Below are 14,958 nucleotides of genomic sequence, written 5' to 3'. Positions count from 1 at the left end.
CATGCACCAAGCACTATTAATTATATTGCACTTTTATCACATTGAAATAATATCTAGCCAAGTTCAGTAAGTCATTCCAATTATGGTTATGCAAGATATAGTTTATTGTGCTGTATTAGTATTCCACCAAATTGTAGTTATATTTTAACTGAAAATAATTATTTCTTAGTTGTATATATATTATAGCAGATGATTTTCAACACTTGCATTCCGGTATTTGCTCATAAAAGACCCAACGGGCAGGGCGAGTAGTTAGGTGTGTATAACCTCAAGTGAAAATGGCTTTTGTAACATTGTTGGTGCAACTAGTGCAAGAGCTGCACTTTACCACACTGTTGAAGCCCGTTCCTTTGTCTCTCCTTCTTCTCTTCTTACTGATTCTGTTCAAGTTCATCAAAGGTGGCAACCATAATTTGCCACCATGCCCACCAAAATTACCAATAATTGGAAACCTTCACCAGCTAGGCAATCTTCCTCATCGCTCTCTTCGAGCTCTCTCAAAGAAATATGGCCCCTTAATGCTCATCCATTGGGGTCAAACTCCAACGGTCATAGTGTCATCAGCAGATATGGCGAAAGAAATGATGAAGACACATGATATCATTTTCTCAAATCGACCCAAAACTACAGCAGCAGATATCTTTCTCTATGGATGCATAGACATTGCTTTTTCTCCCTACGGAGAATATTGGAGAGAAATTAGGCGGATTGGGGTTCATGAGCTTTTGAGTCCCCAAAGAGTGCAGTATTTTCAATTTGTAAGGGACGAGGAAACTGCGGACATGATCAATAAGCTTCGACGTGCTTCTTTGAAAGGAGCTTCTGTCAATCTAAGCGAGATGTTGCTCACCGTCACAAATGATACGGTTGGTCGATGTGTTTTCGGTAAAAAGGCCAACGAGGAAAGCAAGTTTGGGACGATATCGAGAAGACTGACGACCCAATTGCAAGCTTTTAGCTTCGGTGATGTGTTTCCTGCTCTGGGCTGGATGGATCATCTTACTGGGTTGATACCGTGCGTGAAAGCAACATTCAGATCATTAGATGCCTTTTTTGATGACGTTATAGCAGAGCACAGGAATTTAGAGCGTCCGGATGACAAATCAGTGGCCAAAGACTTTGTTGATATTCTCCTTCAAGTTCAGAAGGACGCGACCACGAAGCACGAGCTCTCTCAAGAGAATCTCAAAGCAATTTTACTGGTCTCATTCTCCCTCTAATTCATACACACACACACACACACACACAGAGGGGCGGACTCATGTTGGTGGGTGGATGAGGATGGGGGTGTACCCCATATGTAATAGAAAAAAATAATGATAAGATAAGGGTACAAATTAAAAGTTAGCACATTCCAAATGATCTTACCTTTAGACCACCTCTTAAACTATATAATTTTGATTGGTCAAATAAGTTTGTATTCTTTTCATTCTGGCCACATTTGATTGAACAAGAATCTTGGTTCTAGCAGTGCATTTTAATTTACTTTTTGCAGGATATGTTCGTCGGAGGAACTGATTCTACTTCAACAACAATGGAATGGGCAATGGCAGAGCTTGTGAAGCATCCGAGTACGATGAAGAAGGCCCAAGAAGAGCTAAGAAGAGTGGTGGGGAAGAAATTGAAGGTAGAAGCAAGCGATATAAATCAAATGGAGTACTTGAAGTGTGTCATCAAAGAATCTCTGAGGCTACATGCACCAGCTCCACTTTTGGTTCACCGAGAAACTTCTTCGAGTGTTAAAATGGGAGGATATGAAATTCCTGCAAAAACAAGAGTGTTTGCAAATGCCTGGGCAATTCAGAGGGACCCCAAATTATGGGATAATCCCGAAGAGTTTATCCCAGAGAGATTTTATAATAATCCTGTTAATTTCATGGGTGAAGACTTCCATTATATTCCATTTGGTGCTGGAAGGAGGGGTTGCCCTGGGACATTGTTTGGGGTTACAAGTGCTGAAGGTGTGGTTGCTAATCTTTTGTACTGGTTTGATTGGAAGTTGCCTGGTGATACAGTTGGGGAAGACTTGGACATGACTGAAACTTTTGGGCTCACTGTCTTTAAGAAAATTCCGCTTTATCTTGTACCAGTTATGTACTCTGCTTGAGCCATTACAAGGCCTTAAATAATAACGGAATTCTATGACTTGGTTAATTTGAACAAAATAATACTAAATACATAATTGAAGTAAGCACAAAAATATCTACATAATCAGTTTCCTCTGCAGGCCATTTTTAAGTTATTTGCTTATATAAATAAAGATTGATAGACTTCGAGAACCTAAGAATACACACACATTAAGAAAAAAAAAGTGGTGTGGGCTTAATATTTGCTAAATGTTTCTATTCAACATTTCTGACAGTAATACTAATTGGTTTTATCTTATAGGAATTTGTTGAGCTTCCATATCAATTCCTTTGAGAAGAAATTGAACTAAAGCTCTTACAGGATGGATCCATTGACTTTGTTGCAACAATGGGGCAAGATTTGACCAAACTAACTCTATTCAATCCCCTTCCCATGAAAAGAGCTCAAGACGAGGTAAGAAGAGTGGTGGGAGAAACAACACAATAGATGAGGCCGACGTTAATCAAACGGAAAACTTAAAGTGGATTGTCAAAGAGACTCTGAGGTTACGTTTTCCAGTTATGATTACTCGAGCAACACTAAACTGAAAGGTTATGGCATTCCTCCGAATACAGAAATCTTTATGAATTCCTGGGCAGTTCAAAGGGATCCCAAATTCTGGAACAATTCTGAAGAGTTTATCCGGGAGAGATTTGCAAGGCTAGCATAACCAGTACATTCCATTTGGAGATGGGAAAAGGGGTTGCCTGGGATTTCATTTGCAACTGTAGAGAGTGCATATGTGTTGCCAAATCTCCTATGCTGGTTTGATTGGAAATTGCCAGATGATGCAAGATGTAAGGACCTGGATATGAGCGATGTTTTTGTCCTTGTACTTCGCAAGAAAATACCCCTTCGGCTTGTACCAGTAATGCCTGCTTGATCTGTAAGTTATCTGATTTTTGAGTCTGTTCTTTGATAATAATAGGTTGCCCCGTGTTCCATTTGTTGCAGCTTCATTTGTAGGGACGGCATCATTTCTTGTAATATATCTATCTATCTTATCATTTGTAACGAATCAAATAAATGGCCTGATCTATCATTTATTGCATATTGCTTGCTTTTGTTTAAATGTAACTTTCTGGCCAGGCCTTCCTCGTTGTTTTAAATATATAATTTCGGTCATTCAGGTTTTAGTGACTAAAGGTCCAGCATTATTTATTTGTTAATCAGTTTTCGATCAATCAAGTATACAACCAAACACTAGAGTCCATTTTGGATTCATAAATATTGAACAAAAGATGACACGAGATTTTGGTTTATCATTATTTAAAGCTATAAATATAATGCCATCTTTTGCCAATATGTACTGTAAATTTGTTTCGAAATTGGCATCAATTTACTCTTGTAGGTTGTCAACAAGAGCAAATAAGCAATTGATGATATGTTGATACTAGGAATCCTCTATGAAAGTAGTTAGCATGTAGTTATAAGTCAGCAAAAGGTCAAAAGGTTTTAAATCAAATTCCTAGTATAGATGATTACTCCTTGCTTTAGAGATCTACTCTCTCCGACAACCTTATGGTAAACAATACCATTGATTTAATATTGTGCTTAGACAAAACTAGCCTAAAATAAAGTCTACAAAATCTCAAACCTAGGGCTCTGATACCATAATTTTAACACCCTAAATCTAAAGTGTGCGGAGCATGTGGTAAAGGAGGCCACTCACAAATCAAAATTCTTACGCAAAAATCTCAAATTGAAATATATCAAATTTCATTCAAATAAATTCACGAATCCATATGTCTAATACTGAATATTTTCTCTCGAAGACATAAATATAACAAAAGTCTCAAAACTCTCCCATTACAAGTTCATAAAACAAACGTAAAGAAAACACGAGTTTATCTTTCTCTTATTCAACTAGCAAAAGTAAATGAATCTTTAGCTCTAAAGATAAGCACACCTCTCAACAAGGTATTTAATCTGCAAAAAATAATGACGAGGGGTGAGTTATCAACTCAGTAAGTAAAACCACTCCCAACACATTACGGTTATCGAGTACTAAAAATATTGCAAGCCTTTTTTATCAAACATATCTTAGAAATAATAAATAAAATGACATATTGTAATAGGAGGACTTAATTTTGTAAGTGATTCAAAATATTATAATCATAATTAATCATGAAAGGAAATAGTATAACACATACACAGAAAACAAAAGGTTAGCTTATGTCACATAGTGTCACCTAAACTCCCGGTGACCCAACCAAAAGCAAAATCAGAATCAAAATATCGTGTGCACATTCAGAACAAAAATCCAATATTGGTCCAGAACATATATATCGTATAATACAATTAAAATCAGAATCAAAATAACTAAGGATAATGAGCCAAAATATTTAAATTCATTTTTTATGTGTAATGACTTGCACATGGCACTTTGTACTATAAGTGGCACTTCGAGGCACTCTAGTCCTCGAAAGGTGGCCGCCAAATAGTCTTAAAAGGTGACCCCCGAACAATCATAACTAAATTTCTATTATATAAATGATCAAAACATTCTAAACAAACTCATAAAAGATTATAATAATGAATTAGGCTTGCAAAACAAATTCTATTATAATATTCTATAGATAATTTCGTTAAAAAATCACTTAGCAAAATAAATTATATATTTAAAACCATAAAAAAAAAAATCAGATGTGAAAATATTAACTAATTTCGTTATGAAAATCAAATAATTTTCAAAGAACTATAAAAACATATGTACTTATGATAGATCAAAATAATTATACATTTCCAGTATATTAGAAATGAAATTACTTATCTCGATAAAAGAAATAATCTAAACACACTTCTAAGTCTCTAACAGCCTCAAACCCTTCAACACCTTTAATAAATACAAGATATAACTATTAATAACTTATCTCAAAACCCTACTTTTCTAATTCATACCCGTACAAGTTTCATTCTTAAAATTTAAAACTTAATCAAAAAATCAAAATGACACAATATTTTACAGAACTACTTTGGACATCCATATGTATCTCTCACAAATCTTTTCAAGAGTATCCGACACCAAAAACATTTTCAAAACTATTTATTTTTTGACAAATTTGAAATTGTCTCATAGTGCCTTAACTGGACAATATAGATTCCGAGATTCTTATAAAATTATACATAGATAAAAAAATTATGAAATCAAAACTGGAAATACTAGACACATATATTAACATTTGTTTAAAATTTCAAAAATTTTCAAGTTCATTTGGCTTTACAAATAATTTTGTGAATGAGGTCCTGATGATAGAATCTCATTTTTCCAGTGCAACAATGTCAGATTCAAAAATCCATATAAAAATAAAAAATAAAACCAAATCTTATGAAACAAAATTTATTTAATAAGCCCTGCATGTCTAGTTTACAGAAAGATAAGGTTTTTCTTAAAAATCATCCACAAAATATATGTTTTCTTTTGGGATATTCATTATGTCTAGAAATGTTCAGTGTGTTTATTGTATCAGGGATTAACTAACATGACTCACCAATAAATTAGCGCACTAAACACAACTTAAACACATCCTAAATCATGCATAATGGTCTATAACAATCTAAAATCGTGCCAATTAAAACCCTAAATAGAGCACAATGATAGGAAATCAAATAGAGCATAGAGAAAGTAAAACTTACGAACTGTTAAGACTCTCTTTTCCCTAAGCCAAAGTTTGAATCCTAAGGTATGAGCGAAAGAGTAACGAGCATCAGTAACAAAAAAAAAGGTTGTGGATTTAGGGTTATGGGAGAGGGAAAAAGTATAAATTTATAAGAAATCTTAAGAAACCCTATTAACTTTGGAAAGAGTAAATCTTTTCTAAAATTACCCATGGATCCTAATTATGGATTTAATAATCCTTATTAATAAGAAAATAAAATTTCTACACGTAAGAGTCCTTCTCCTATGATAATTTCTTTTTTTTCAAAAGTAAAGTTTCGGGTATTACACTTTTATTGTATTTTAACATAAATTTCTCATACAATCATTTAAAAAAGGCAAAAAAAAAATTATGCAAAAAAGTCCATGTAACATGGGCAAAGGATTTTTATACTTTACATAAAAAAGAATGAAATCTTTTGCATGGAAAAGAGTTAGGCCAAACTAATAAAAGTTATAGTGGTGATATTTGACCCCTTATTATATTTCATCAATCCCTATTTTTTAGTTAACTTTATTAAAAATTTTAAATTAATTTTTATTATCAACATACCTCACCAAATTCCGAACTTACTCTTATTATAATTTTATTTTTTTTCCTACCATCCACCAAACACAACTTGTAAAATCTATTTAAAAAAAAAAAACTCTCGTAATCACTATAGTTTGTCTATTTCTTTTTAAATATTTTATTCATTGTTGCCATAACTATAAAAGAAGATTGGATACTTCTTTATCATCTGCTATTGAATATCGTAAATTAATTTCTTTCATAATTGTAAAAGTAGAGCATACAATATTTGATTTAAAAAGTTAAAAGAAATTAAGTTTTAAGAAATTAGATTAACTAAATTAAATATTAATAAAAATTATCGTGTGGGTGCATTTAAAAACTATTTATCTTTTTAAATAATTTCAAAAAAAGGATAAAATAGTTATTAGCATAAAAATAATTAGTAGGACTGGTGATATATAACGAAGAGTCAAGTATCACATTTTAAAAATTATGAATGAACATGAAGAAAAACAATGCATTTTAGATATCTATATATATAAAAAAAAAAAATCTTTATTACGTGTACGTGTATATCACTCTAAAGATACACATAAAATTAGAAGAATATGGGAACGAATATCAACAATTTTTTATATTTTGATCCATAAATAGCATGAAATTGTCACATTTTGCCTCGAATATCTTAAATAATTGAAGATGCACAAGAAATTAGAAGTGCTCATGAAATTAGAAGAAAAGGCATATGAGAACGAAAAAGCATGAAAAGTCTAACATACTGAGTTGCTGACCCGTCAAGTAGGTCAACCGAAAGTTTTTGTGGTGAAATATCAACCTCATGTGATTAATGATCATAAAAAAATAATAAAGGTCTGATTATGTTAAAATTATTTTTGAGATAGATTACGTTTTTATAAATAAAAGTTATAATACAATTTGTATTATATTTTAAACCAACTCCATTCCCGAATAATAAATTAATAATCCATTGGAAGATGCGGCAAAGAATCAGATCAACAGTGGGCAACGGCATTCACCGAGTCAAAAATTCTCCGCTTTCTATTAGTTATTTTTTTATACTTAGATTAATTATTTCATTTTACCATTATTTGAAAAGAATTTTTAAAAAAATTACAGCCCTTAAACATTGAGCTTATGCTATAATTTATGCGTCTCCCTCATTTATAGCACATTTTTTTCATCATTTACGCGACAAGGGAGAACGGAGATGAGACTGTTTCTGGCGTGGGAATGAGAGAGAAAGATCTGAGCTGTTTGGTGAGGTTTCATGAGGAAGAAAGAAGATGGGAGAGAGAGACGCTGAGTTTTGTTCCCCTTATGTGTCTGTGTGTGCGTGTTGTTAAACTGTGCAGTAAAAAGTGGGTTTTATACTTTGTACAAAACGCACCGTTTTGTGCAAAGTTTTGTACAAAGTGTTGTAAGAATATCGGCACCGTTAATTATTACTCTCCAATATGCATTTTCGCGCGTTTTATTTTTGATAAACGGCTCTACTTTCTGTGTCGTTCTACGCCCTTTATTTAACAAACGGCCCAGCTTTCTCTCCTCGTTCACTTCCAAGGCCAACCCAGGCAGATGAAACTGAATTTTCCCCCAAGTCCATCCCAGGCAGCACGTAGCCCCGCCCCCTCCACGGAACCTAATTATAATAAATAAAACTCTTGTCCTCTCTGGGAGAATACCCAACAAGACAGGCCAATCATTTGCCCTCCAAGTCCATCATTTTGGAATAAAAACAGAAATTTATTGTTATTATTATTATTATTATTAAGTCATATTTAAAATTGAGGTCGCGTGATTTTTAAGTTATAATTATTGTAAAAAAAATTATTACTATAAAATAAAAATTAATAATTTATAATAAATATATATTTTTTAATTAATAATTTTGATAAAATTATTAAACATATAACAGATTTTTCATGATACAAGTGAAGAATTATTTCAACATAGATTCTAAACTACAGCAGTCAGTATTTATCAAACACTTTAGTACTGTAACTTTTAAAGTATAACAACTCTACTCCAATGACAAACGGAATGTAATTACTGCGCCCTTGAGGTACGCACCCTAGCGCCTATGTATTGTAATATTATCATATTTTATTAATTTTTATGGATGGTGGTGGTCTTTTGCTTGAGTGTTGTAAATTAGAATCAAATTATGCAAAACCCGATGCCTTTGGGAATCATGTTTATTTCAACCTTTCATGTTATGATTTGATTGTTTGATGAAATACCTAGAAAATTTAGTTTGTTCTCTCAAATTATTTTACTCTGTTGAATAAATTATATTTACCATTATTTGAAAAGAATTTTTAAAAAAATTACAGCCCTTAAACATTGAGCTTATGCTATAATTTATGCGTCTCCCTCATTTATAGCACATTTTTTTCATCATTTACGCGACAAGGGAGAACGGAGATGAGACTGTTTCTGGCGTGGGAATGAGAGAGAAAGATCTGAGCTGTTTGGTGAGGTTTCGTGAGGAAGAAAGAAGATGGGAGAGAGAGACGCTGAGTTTTGTTCCCCTTATGTGTCTGTGTGTGCGTGTTGTTAAACTGTGCAGTAAAAAGTGGGTTTTATACTTTGTACAAAACGCACCGTTTTGTGCAAAGTTTTGTACAAAGTGTTGTAAGAATATCGGCACCGTTAATTATTACTCTCCAATATGCATTTTCGCGCGTTTTATTTTTGATAAACGGCTCTACTTTCTGTGTCGTTCTACGCCCTTTATTTAACAAACGGCCCAGCTTTCTCTCCTCGTTCACTTCCAAGGCCAACCAACCATCAGTAGCCCGCGCTCGAAGTTCAAGGCCACGCTTTCACTTCAACTCTCTCCCTCTCGGAACGGAAATGGACTCCGCTGTAAGTCTCGCCATGAAATCTGCTTCTGTTTCCTCCTCTTCTTTCTTAGCCGGTTCACCTTTTCTCATCTCCAAAAACAAAAACCCTAACTTTAACTCCAAAAAACCCTTTTTCAACCCACGCAGCGCCGCGCGTTTTTTCTCCAAACCGCTCATATCCTTACAATCCTCAGGACCCACTTCCCAAAACCCCCTTCCTTCATCTTTCTCTTACTCTGCTGTCACCGAAACCACTGATCTGTTACCATGTAAGCTTCATCAACTAATCTCCGAGTTTCAGTCTCTACCCGAACAGCTTGACCGACTCAACCGTCTCCTTCATTACTCAACGCTTCTCCCTCGTCTTCCGGACTCGTCACGGGTCGACTCTAACCGGGTCATGGGCTGCACGGCCCGGGTCTGGCTCGAAGCCACTTTGGATCAAGATAACAAGATGCGCTTTAGAGCTGATAGTGATTCCGAGATTACGAGGGGGTTTTGTTACTGCTTGGTTTCCGTTTTTGATGGGGCGGCGCCGGAGGAGGTGTTGAGAGTCAAGACGGAGGATTTGGCTGCTTTGAATGTGAGTTTGGTTGGTAGGGAGAGGTCGAGGGTCAACACGTGGCATAATGTGTTTGTTAGTATGCAGAAGAGGACTAAGGCTTTGGTGGCTGAGAGACAAGGGCAGAAGCCTTTTGAGCCTTTTCCTTCTTTGATTGTAACTAAGGATGGCCTTCAGGCTAAGGGCAGCTATGCCGAAGCACAGGTTTGTGATTTGTTTCTTTTCAAGTTCAATCTATGTTGATTGCTGCGTTTTTATTTGTTGTAATTGTGAATATGGTTATAGGAATCTGTTCTTTTGTTTATTACCTACAAAACATTAACTTCAAGAGCCGATGATTAATTCGATTCCTCTACATGTGATGTTGCTTAGTTGAATAGTCATGTTTGTGTCCGAGGCAGTTGGAGCCCCTGTTAATTGCGCTTCTACGGTGTTGTGTTTCTTAGGTTATTATAAAGAAGAAAACTTGAACTTCACTTAGTTGTGTTCCCAGTGATCTCAGAGCTATTTGGGATTGAGGTGAATTAGCTTTTAAGCTACATCTGCTGTGAAGATAAAAACCGAGGGTGTTTGGTAAACACCATCAGCTGTGGTGTAAAAGTCTTTAAAAAGAATTTGTGTTAAAATTATTTAAATTAATAGTTATTATTTAATTTGCTAAATTATATTAAATCAATGATTAAATAATTATAATATATTTGGCCGCCGGCAAACTTCCGGTCAACAAGAGTCACCGGCGATGACCTCAAAGACGGCAAATTGGATACCTTTGGATTCTGTTTTCCATGATCTATTCAACAATGCAATTACAGAGTCGAAAAGCCATTGGAGACAGTGTTATCGCCACCCAAAGAATCTGAAAGAGCCTTCCACGACTACCGTCTGAAGGTGGTGGTGAATTGTAAATCTCCGCCATTTAATGGCGACGTCACGGTTAAGCCGTGGCTTTTGGCACTGATTGCTCTGTCTACGATATTTTTTAGTGCCGGTAATTGCACCGTTGGATAGATCACAACAAAAGGATTCTAAAGGTGCTTGTGGTAATTATTGGGTAGATTTTACTTTTTCTGGTAACTTTGGCCCGCGACGGTCACTGTTGGTTTTTTTTTTTCATTTTGTTGTAATGAAATTTAAATTATTTATTATAAATTAAAAATTAGAAAATGAATTGTATTTTCGATAAATTATAGGATAGTACAGGTATTTTATCTATTGCTATGGGATAAAATCATCTCAGCTTCCAAACTACAGCCATCTCACCACAGCACCACTGTTGTTCTGAAAATTCATGTTGATTTTGCAGTTTCAGGATAACTTTTGATTTTCTGAAATTATCTTTCATTTTTATCAGTTTAATTGGATTTTTTAATTTCCTTAGTTCAATTTAACTAGAGTTTATGTATATGATTCATATTGATTATTCCCATGGAATGACTCCAAGAGTACTGCTTTCATCTTCCTGTCTGTATGTTTTAGTGCTTAAAAGATTTTAACGGAGACATAAAACTACAGATGATTTTTTTTTCCTGTAAGATTTTATTCAATATCTGCATTGCAGATAACAATATGCTTTCAATTGCATATGTACTGACGATATATGAAGTCTCCCTTAATGATGAAGGAATATCTTCATTCATGGTAATATCTATTTTCTAGGTAAACATGGGCCCTTTCTGTCCCTGTTGTAGTTCTTCTTTGCTATGTGCACTACACTATATTATGATGGAGAATCTTCATTCATGTTAATGACGTTGTGCCTTTCTTAGGTGGCCAGATTATATTCTTAATCAATTCTAAGTGTTAAGGTCTTTTTACAATTGCTTTAACCAATCAATTTTGCAGCTGTATTAAAATCCTAAGTTTTCACTCTAGTTTGGTTGCAGGCAAGATATTTGTTCCCAGACGAGTCTAAGGTTGAAGAACTTGTCGATGTGCTGAAGGAGAAGAAAATTGGTATTGTTGCGCATTTTTACATGGACCCTGAAGTGCAAGGTGTCTTAACTGCTGCACAGAAGTATTGGCCTCACATATATATATCTGATTCATTAGTCATGGCCGATACAGCTGTCAAGATGGCTAAAGCTGGATGTCAATTCATAACTGTTTTGGGTGTAGATTTTATGTCAGAAAACGTGCGTGCAATCCTTGATCAGGCTGGCTTTCAAGATGTATGTGTGTGCACTTTCTTACAAGCATTAACTTTCTGTTTGTATAGGTTACACTTGCACTTGAGCAATTCATGATTTTTGTTTCTTGATGGTATTCTATGCAGGTTGGTGTTTATAGGATGTCAGGTGAACGCATTGGTTGTTCGCTGGCAGATGCTGCCGCTACTCCTGCTTATATGAATTATCTTGAGGCGGCTTCTACAAATCCTCCTTCCTTGCATGTTATCTACATAAATACTTCACTCGAGACAAAAGCTTATGCCCATGAACTCGTGCCTACAATTACCTGCACTTCTTCTAATGTTGTGCAAACTATTTTGCAGGTTGGTAGTACAATGATTTTTTCATTCTTTTGTTTATTGCCTGCATATTCGATGCTCTCATTAAATGTTTCTAGTGATATCTGGTATTGAACTTTTCTAGGAACATGCCTTCAGCAGTAGCAGTAACTTTATCTGCTTTCAGCTCAAGTAGTAACTTTCTCTTTTCCCTGCAGGCTTTTGCGCAGATTCCAGATCTAAACATATGGTACGGGCCAGATTCCTACATGGGTGCAAATATTACAGAGTTATTCCAGCAAATAGCTATGATGAGCGATGAAGAGATTGCTGAGATCCATCCAAAACACAACAAAGACTCAATTAAGTCATTGCTTCCTCGCCTGCACTATTATCAGGTAGAATGTCTCTTTTTGGTCCTTGAGGAACAAAGATATTGAGAGCTTGTTTGAATGGCATTCTTTGGTGGTTAACTTGTTGATGAGGTGATCTAGCTTTCCATTACACATTACACATACCTCATTTTTTTCATCAGGATGGGACATGTATTGTGCATCACCTTTTTGGTCATGAAGTCGTGGAGAAGATCAATGAAATGTACTGTGATGCATTTTTAACTGCACATCTTGAAGTCCCTGGAGAGATGTTCTCTTTGGCAATGGAAGCAAAGAAAAGAGGAATGGGGGTAGTGGGTTCCACTAAAAATATATTAGATTTCATAAAAGAGAGAGTTCAAGAGGCGCTGGATAGAGATGTCGATGACCATCTCCAGTTTGTGTTGGGAACAGAATCAGGGATGTTGACTTCAATTGTTGCAGCAGTTTGCAATTTGTTAGGTTCTGCAAAGTCTTCTGGGAATTCAAAAATTAATGTTGAAATTGTCTTTCCAGTTTCTTCCGACTCAATGACAAAATCATCTATAAGTTCATCTTCAAACCTAAAATCTGTTACACTGGGCGACGTCGCACTACCTGTTATACCTGGAGTAGCTAGTGGGGAGGGGTGTTCTACAAATGGTGGCTGTGCTTCCTGTCCATACATGAAGGTGAATTCTATCTTCGCATTTATTAGATTGTCTGCATATATTTCACATTTATTTACTATTGTTTAATCAATCTCTCTTATGTTCCACTGCATGCTTCAAACTCCTGCAAGTGCCAATATAGACAAGCTAAAATGTTGTATCCACTATCTGAAATTGTTTATTGCAAAGAAAATCAGTTAAATTTCTTCTTGTCAAAGTAGTCGTTTTGGAAATTAGATCTCAGCTGGATGTTGTCTTATGCTAGTGAAATTGGACTGAAAATGAAATTTGACATTTTGTCATTATAGATTTTGATTCCATTGGGCTTGTGAAGTGACTCGCTGATGGGCAAATGTGCCAGTTATTCAGCATTGCTAATATAATTTCTTCAATATGTGCTTGAAGTAGGCTTCTGATTTATTTACTGTGAACCTGACAGATGAATTCTCTTTCATCGTTATTAAAAGTCTGCCACCAACTGCCTCATGGGAAAAATAACCTTAAGGCTTATGAAGCCGAAAGATTCAAATTGCAGACCCTGCAAGGAAAATCAATTGCAGATGTTGGGTGTGAGCCAATATTACACATGAGACATTTCCAGGTTAAATATTTTTCAGAAAATCAACATGCCCTCAAATATTTAATATCACTGCAACCGTTTGGAGTCATTGATTCAACTTTGTTTAGCAGGCCAAGAAAGAACTGCCAGAGAAGCTCGTCAATCAGGTAATTCATCCACACAGCGGAAATTGCAAGTCAATGTCACTAAGTTGAGCACATTTGATGGTGATTAATTTATCTGCAAGCCTGGGACCGAGCAGGTTAATTTGAGAGCAGAGCGATTCTCTGATGAATCGTTTTTATGATAGAACTGTGTTGTAGATTTTGTACTTTTTCACAGCTTCTCTCTATCTCCGACTTTGGCGAAGCTTAAAGGAGATGGAATAAAGGTGCAATTTCATTTTACTTTATTTTTCATTGAAACTGTCTCTGTAGATAAATATTAGTATACATTCCGGCACAGTGTCTGTGGCATTAGGGCAATGAACATTTTCAGAATAGAATCCTTACTTATCAGATATGATTGATTGCTGTTGCCTCTTGGGAGAAAAATATTTCTAAAATTGACGTAAATCCAACTGTCATAAGTCATTCCACCATTCTCTTTCTCCCATTACTTAACATGCTTTGTTTTGGGATTTGTTAATGGACAAGGGACGTGGATTTTACAAATTTCAATAAAAATTTATTATTTTGAAAATGCCCTCAATTGTATATCCAAATGTGAGGTTCCATCGTTACTAGATGCTATGAACTTAGCTCAGCAATGATTACATTTTGCCTTCAATTCACCATTAATGATTACCTTGGTGAAGTATTCTCAAACGTAAGAAGGTTCTTGCATGCCTTATTTTTTTTTATTACTATTTTGTTGTACTTCATCATCATCACGGGATGTCTTTTCAACTCCATCAACTTCTTGGACCCCTTTGGGCTTTGGCCTCTTGAATGATATGATTTCTATTCTCTTCGCCAACATGAAAATTCTCACATGAATTTAATTTCCGTGCATACGAATTTGACATTATAACCTAAATTAAATGTGTAAAAAGTTTAAATTAATTTATAAACTTAAAATATGATTGAACTTATAAATTTTAAGTTAATTTATAAACTCCAAATATGATTAAACTTAATTTACAATTACAACATAATAATTAATATTTATAACCTTATATAAGGCTATATTTAGCTAAAAT

At 34.9% G+C, this 14,958-nt stretch overlaps 2 protein-coding genes across 3 annotated transcripts; both read left to right on the top strand.

Annotated features, from left to right (window-relative positions):
• The first annotated feature begins 195 nt into the window (after positions 1–195).
• On the top strand, positions 196–2,151 carry LOC102607148 (cytochrome P450 71A1-like). Its single transcript, XM_006477487.3, has 2 exons — positions 196–1,202; positions 1,496–2,151. The coding sequence occupies exons 1-2, from the start codon at positions 279–281 to the stop codon at positions 2,105–2,107; spliced, it is 1,536 nt and encodes a 511-aa protein (XP_006477550.2). The 5' UTR covers positions 196–278; the 3' UTR covers positions 2,108–2,151.
• Positions 2,152–8,998: 6,847 nt separating this feature from the next.
• On the top strand, positions 8,999–14,358 carry LOC102627452 (quinolinate synthase, chloroplastic). Of its 2 annotated transcripts, none has more exons than XM_006476840.4 (7): positions 8,999–9,932; positions 11,612–11,896; positions 12,001–12,219; positions 12,393–12,572; positions 12,710–13,219; positions 13,638–13,799; positions 13,886–14,358. In XM_006476840.4, the coding sequence occupies exons 1-7, from the start codon at positions 9,177–9,179 to the stop codon at positions 13,970–13,972; spliced, it is 2,199 nt and encodes a 732-aa protein (XP_006476903.2). In that variant the 5' UTR covers positions 8,999–9,176; the 3' UTR covers positions 13,973–14,358. The 2 variants fall into 2 exon arrangements, with proteins under 2 accessions (XP_006476903.2, XP_006476904.2); XM_006476841.4 differs by having other exon boundaries at positions 9,002–9,932; positions 13,889–14,358.
• Positions 14,359–14,958: the final 600 nt, after the last annotated feature.

This window comes from Citrus sinensis, chromosome 3 (assembly GCF_022201045.2).
Source record: "Citrus sinensis cultivar Valencia sweet orange chromosome 3, DVS_A1.0, whole genome shotgun sequence".
Taxonomy (NCBI): domain Eukaryota; kingdom Viridiplantae; phylum Streptophyta; class Magnoliopsida; order Sapindales; family Rutaceae; genus Citrus; species Citrus sinensis.
Note: the sequence above shows the minus strand (reverse complement) of the source record. Positions and strands in the feature narration are given on the sequence as shown.

Excerpts from the sequence above, each read along its gene's own strand:
- LOC102607148 (XM_006477487.3), top strand. The coding sequence starts at position 279 with ATGGCTTTTGTAACATTGTTGGTGCAACTAGTGCAAGAGCTGCACTTT. Across the intron at positions 1,203-1,495 it reads ATCTCAAAGCAATTTTACTG|GATATGTTCGTCGGAGGAAC; the intron begins GTCTCATTCTCC and ends TACTTTTTGCAG.
- LOC102627452 (XM_006476840.4), top strand. The coding sequence starts at position 9,177 with ATGGACTCCGCTGTAAGTCTCGCCATGAAATCTGCTTCTGTTTCCTCC. Across the intron at positions 12,573-12,709 it reads CTCGCCTGCACTATTATCAG|GATGGGACATGTATTGTGCA; the intron begins GTAGAATGTCTC and ends TTTTTTCATCAG. Across the intron at positions 13,800-13,885 it reads TACACATGAGACATTTCCAG|CAGGCCAAGAAAGAACTGCC; the intron begins GTTAAATATTTT and ends AACTTTGTTTAG.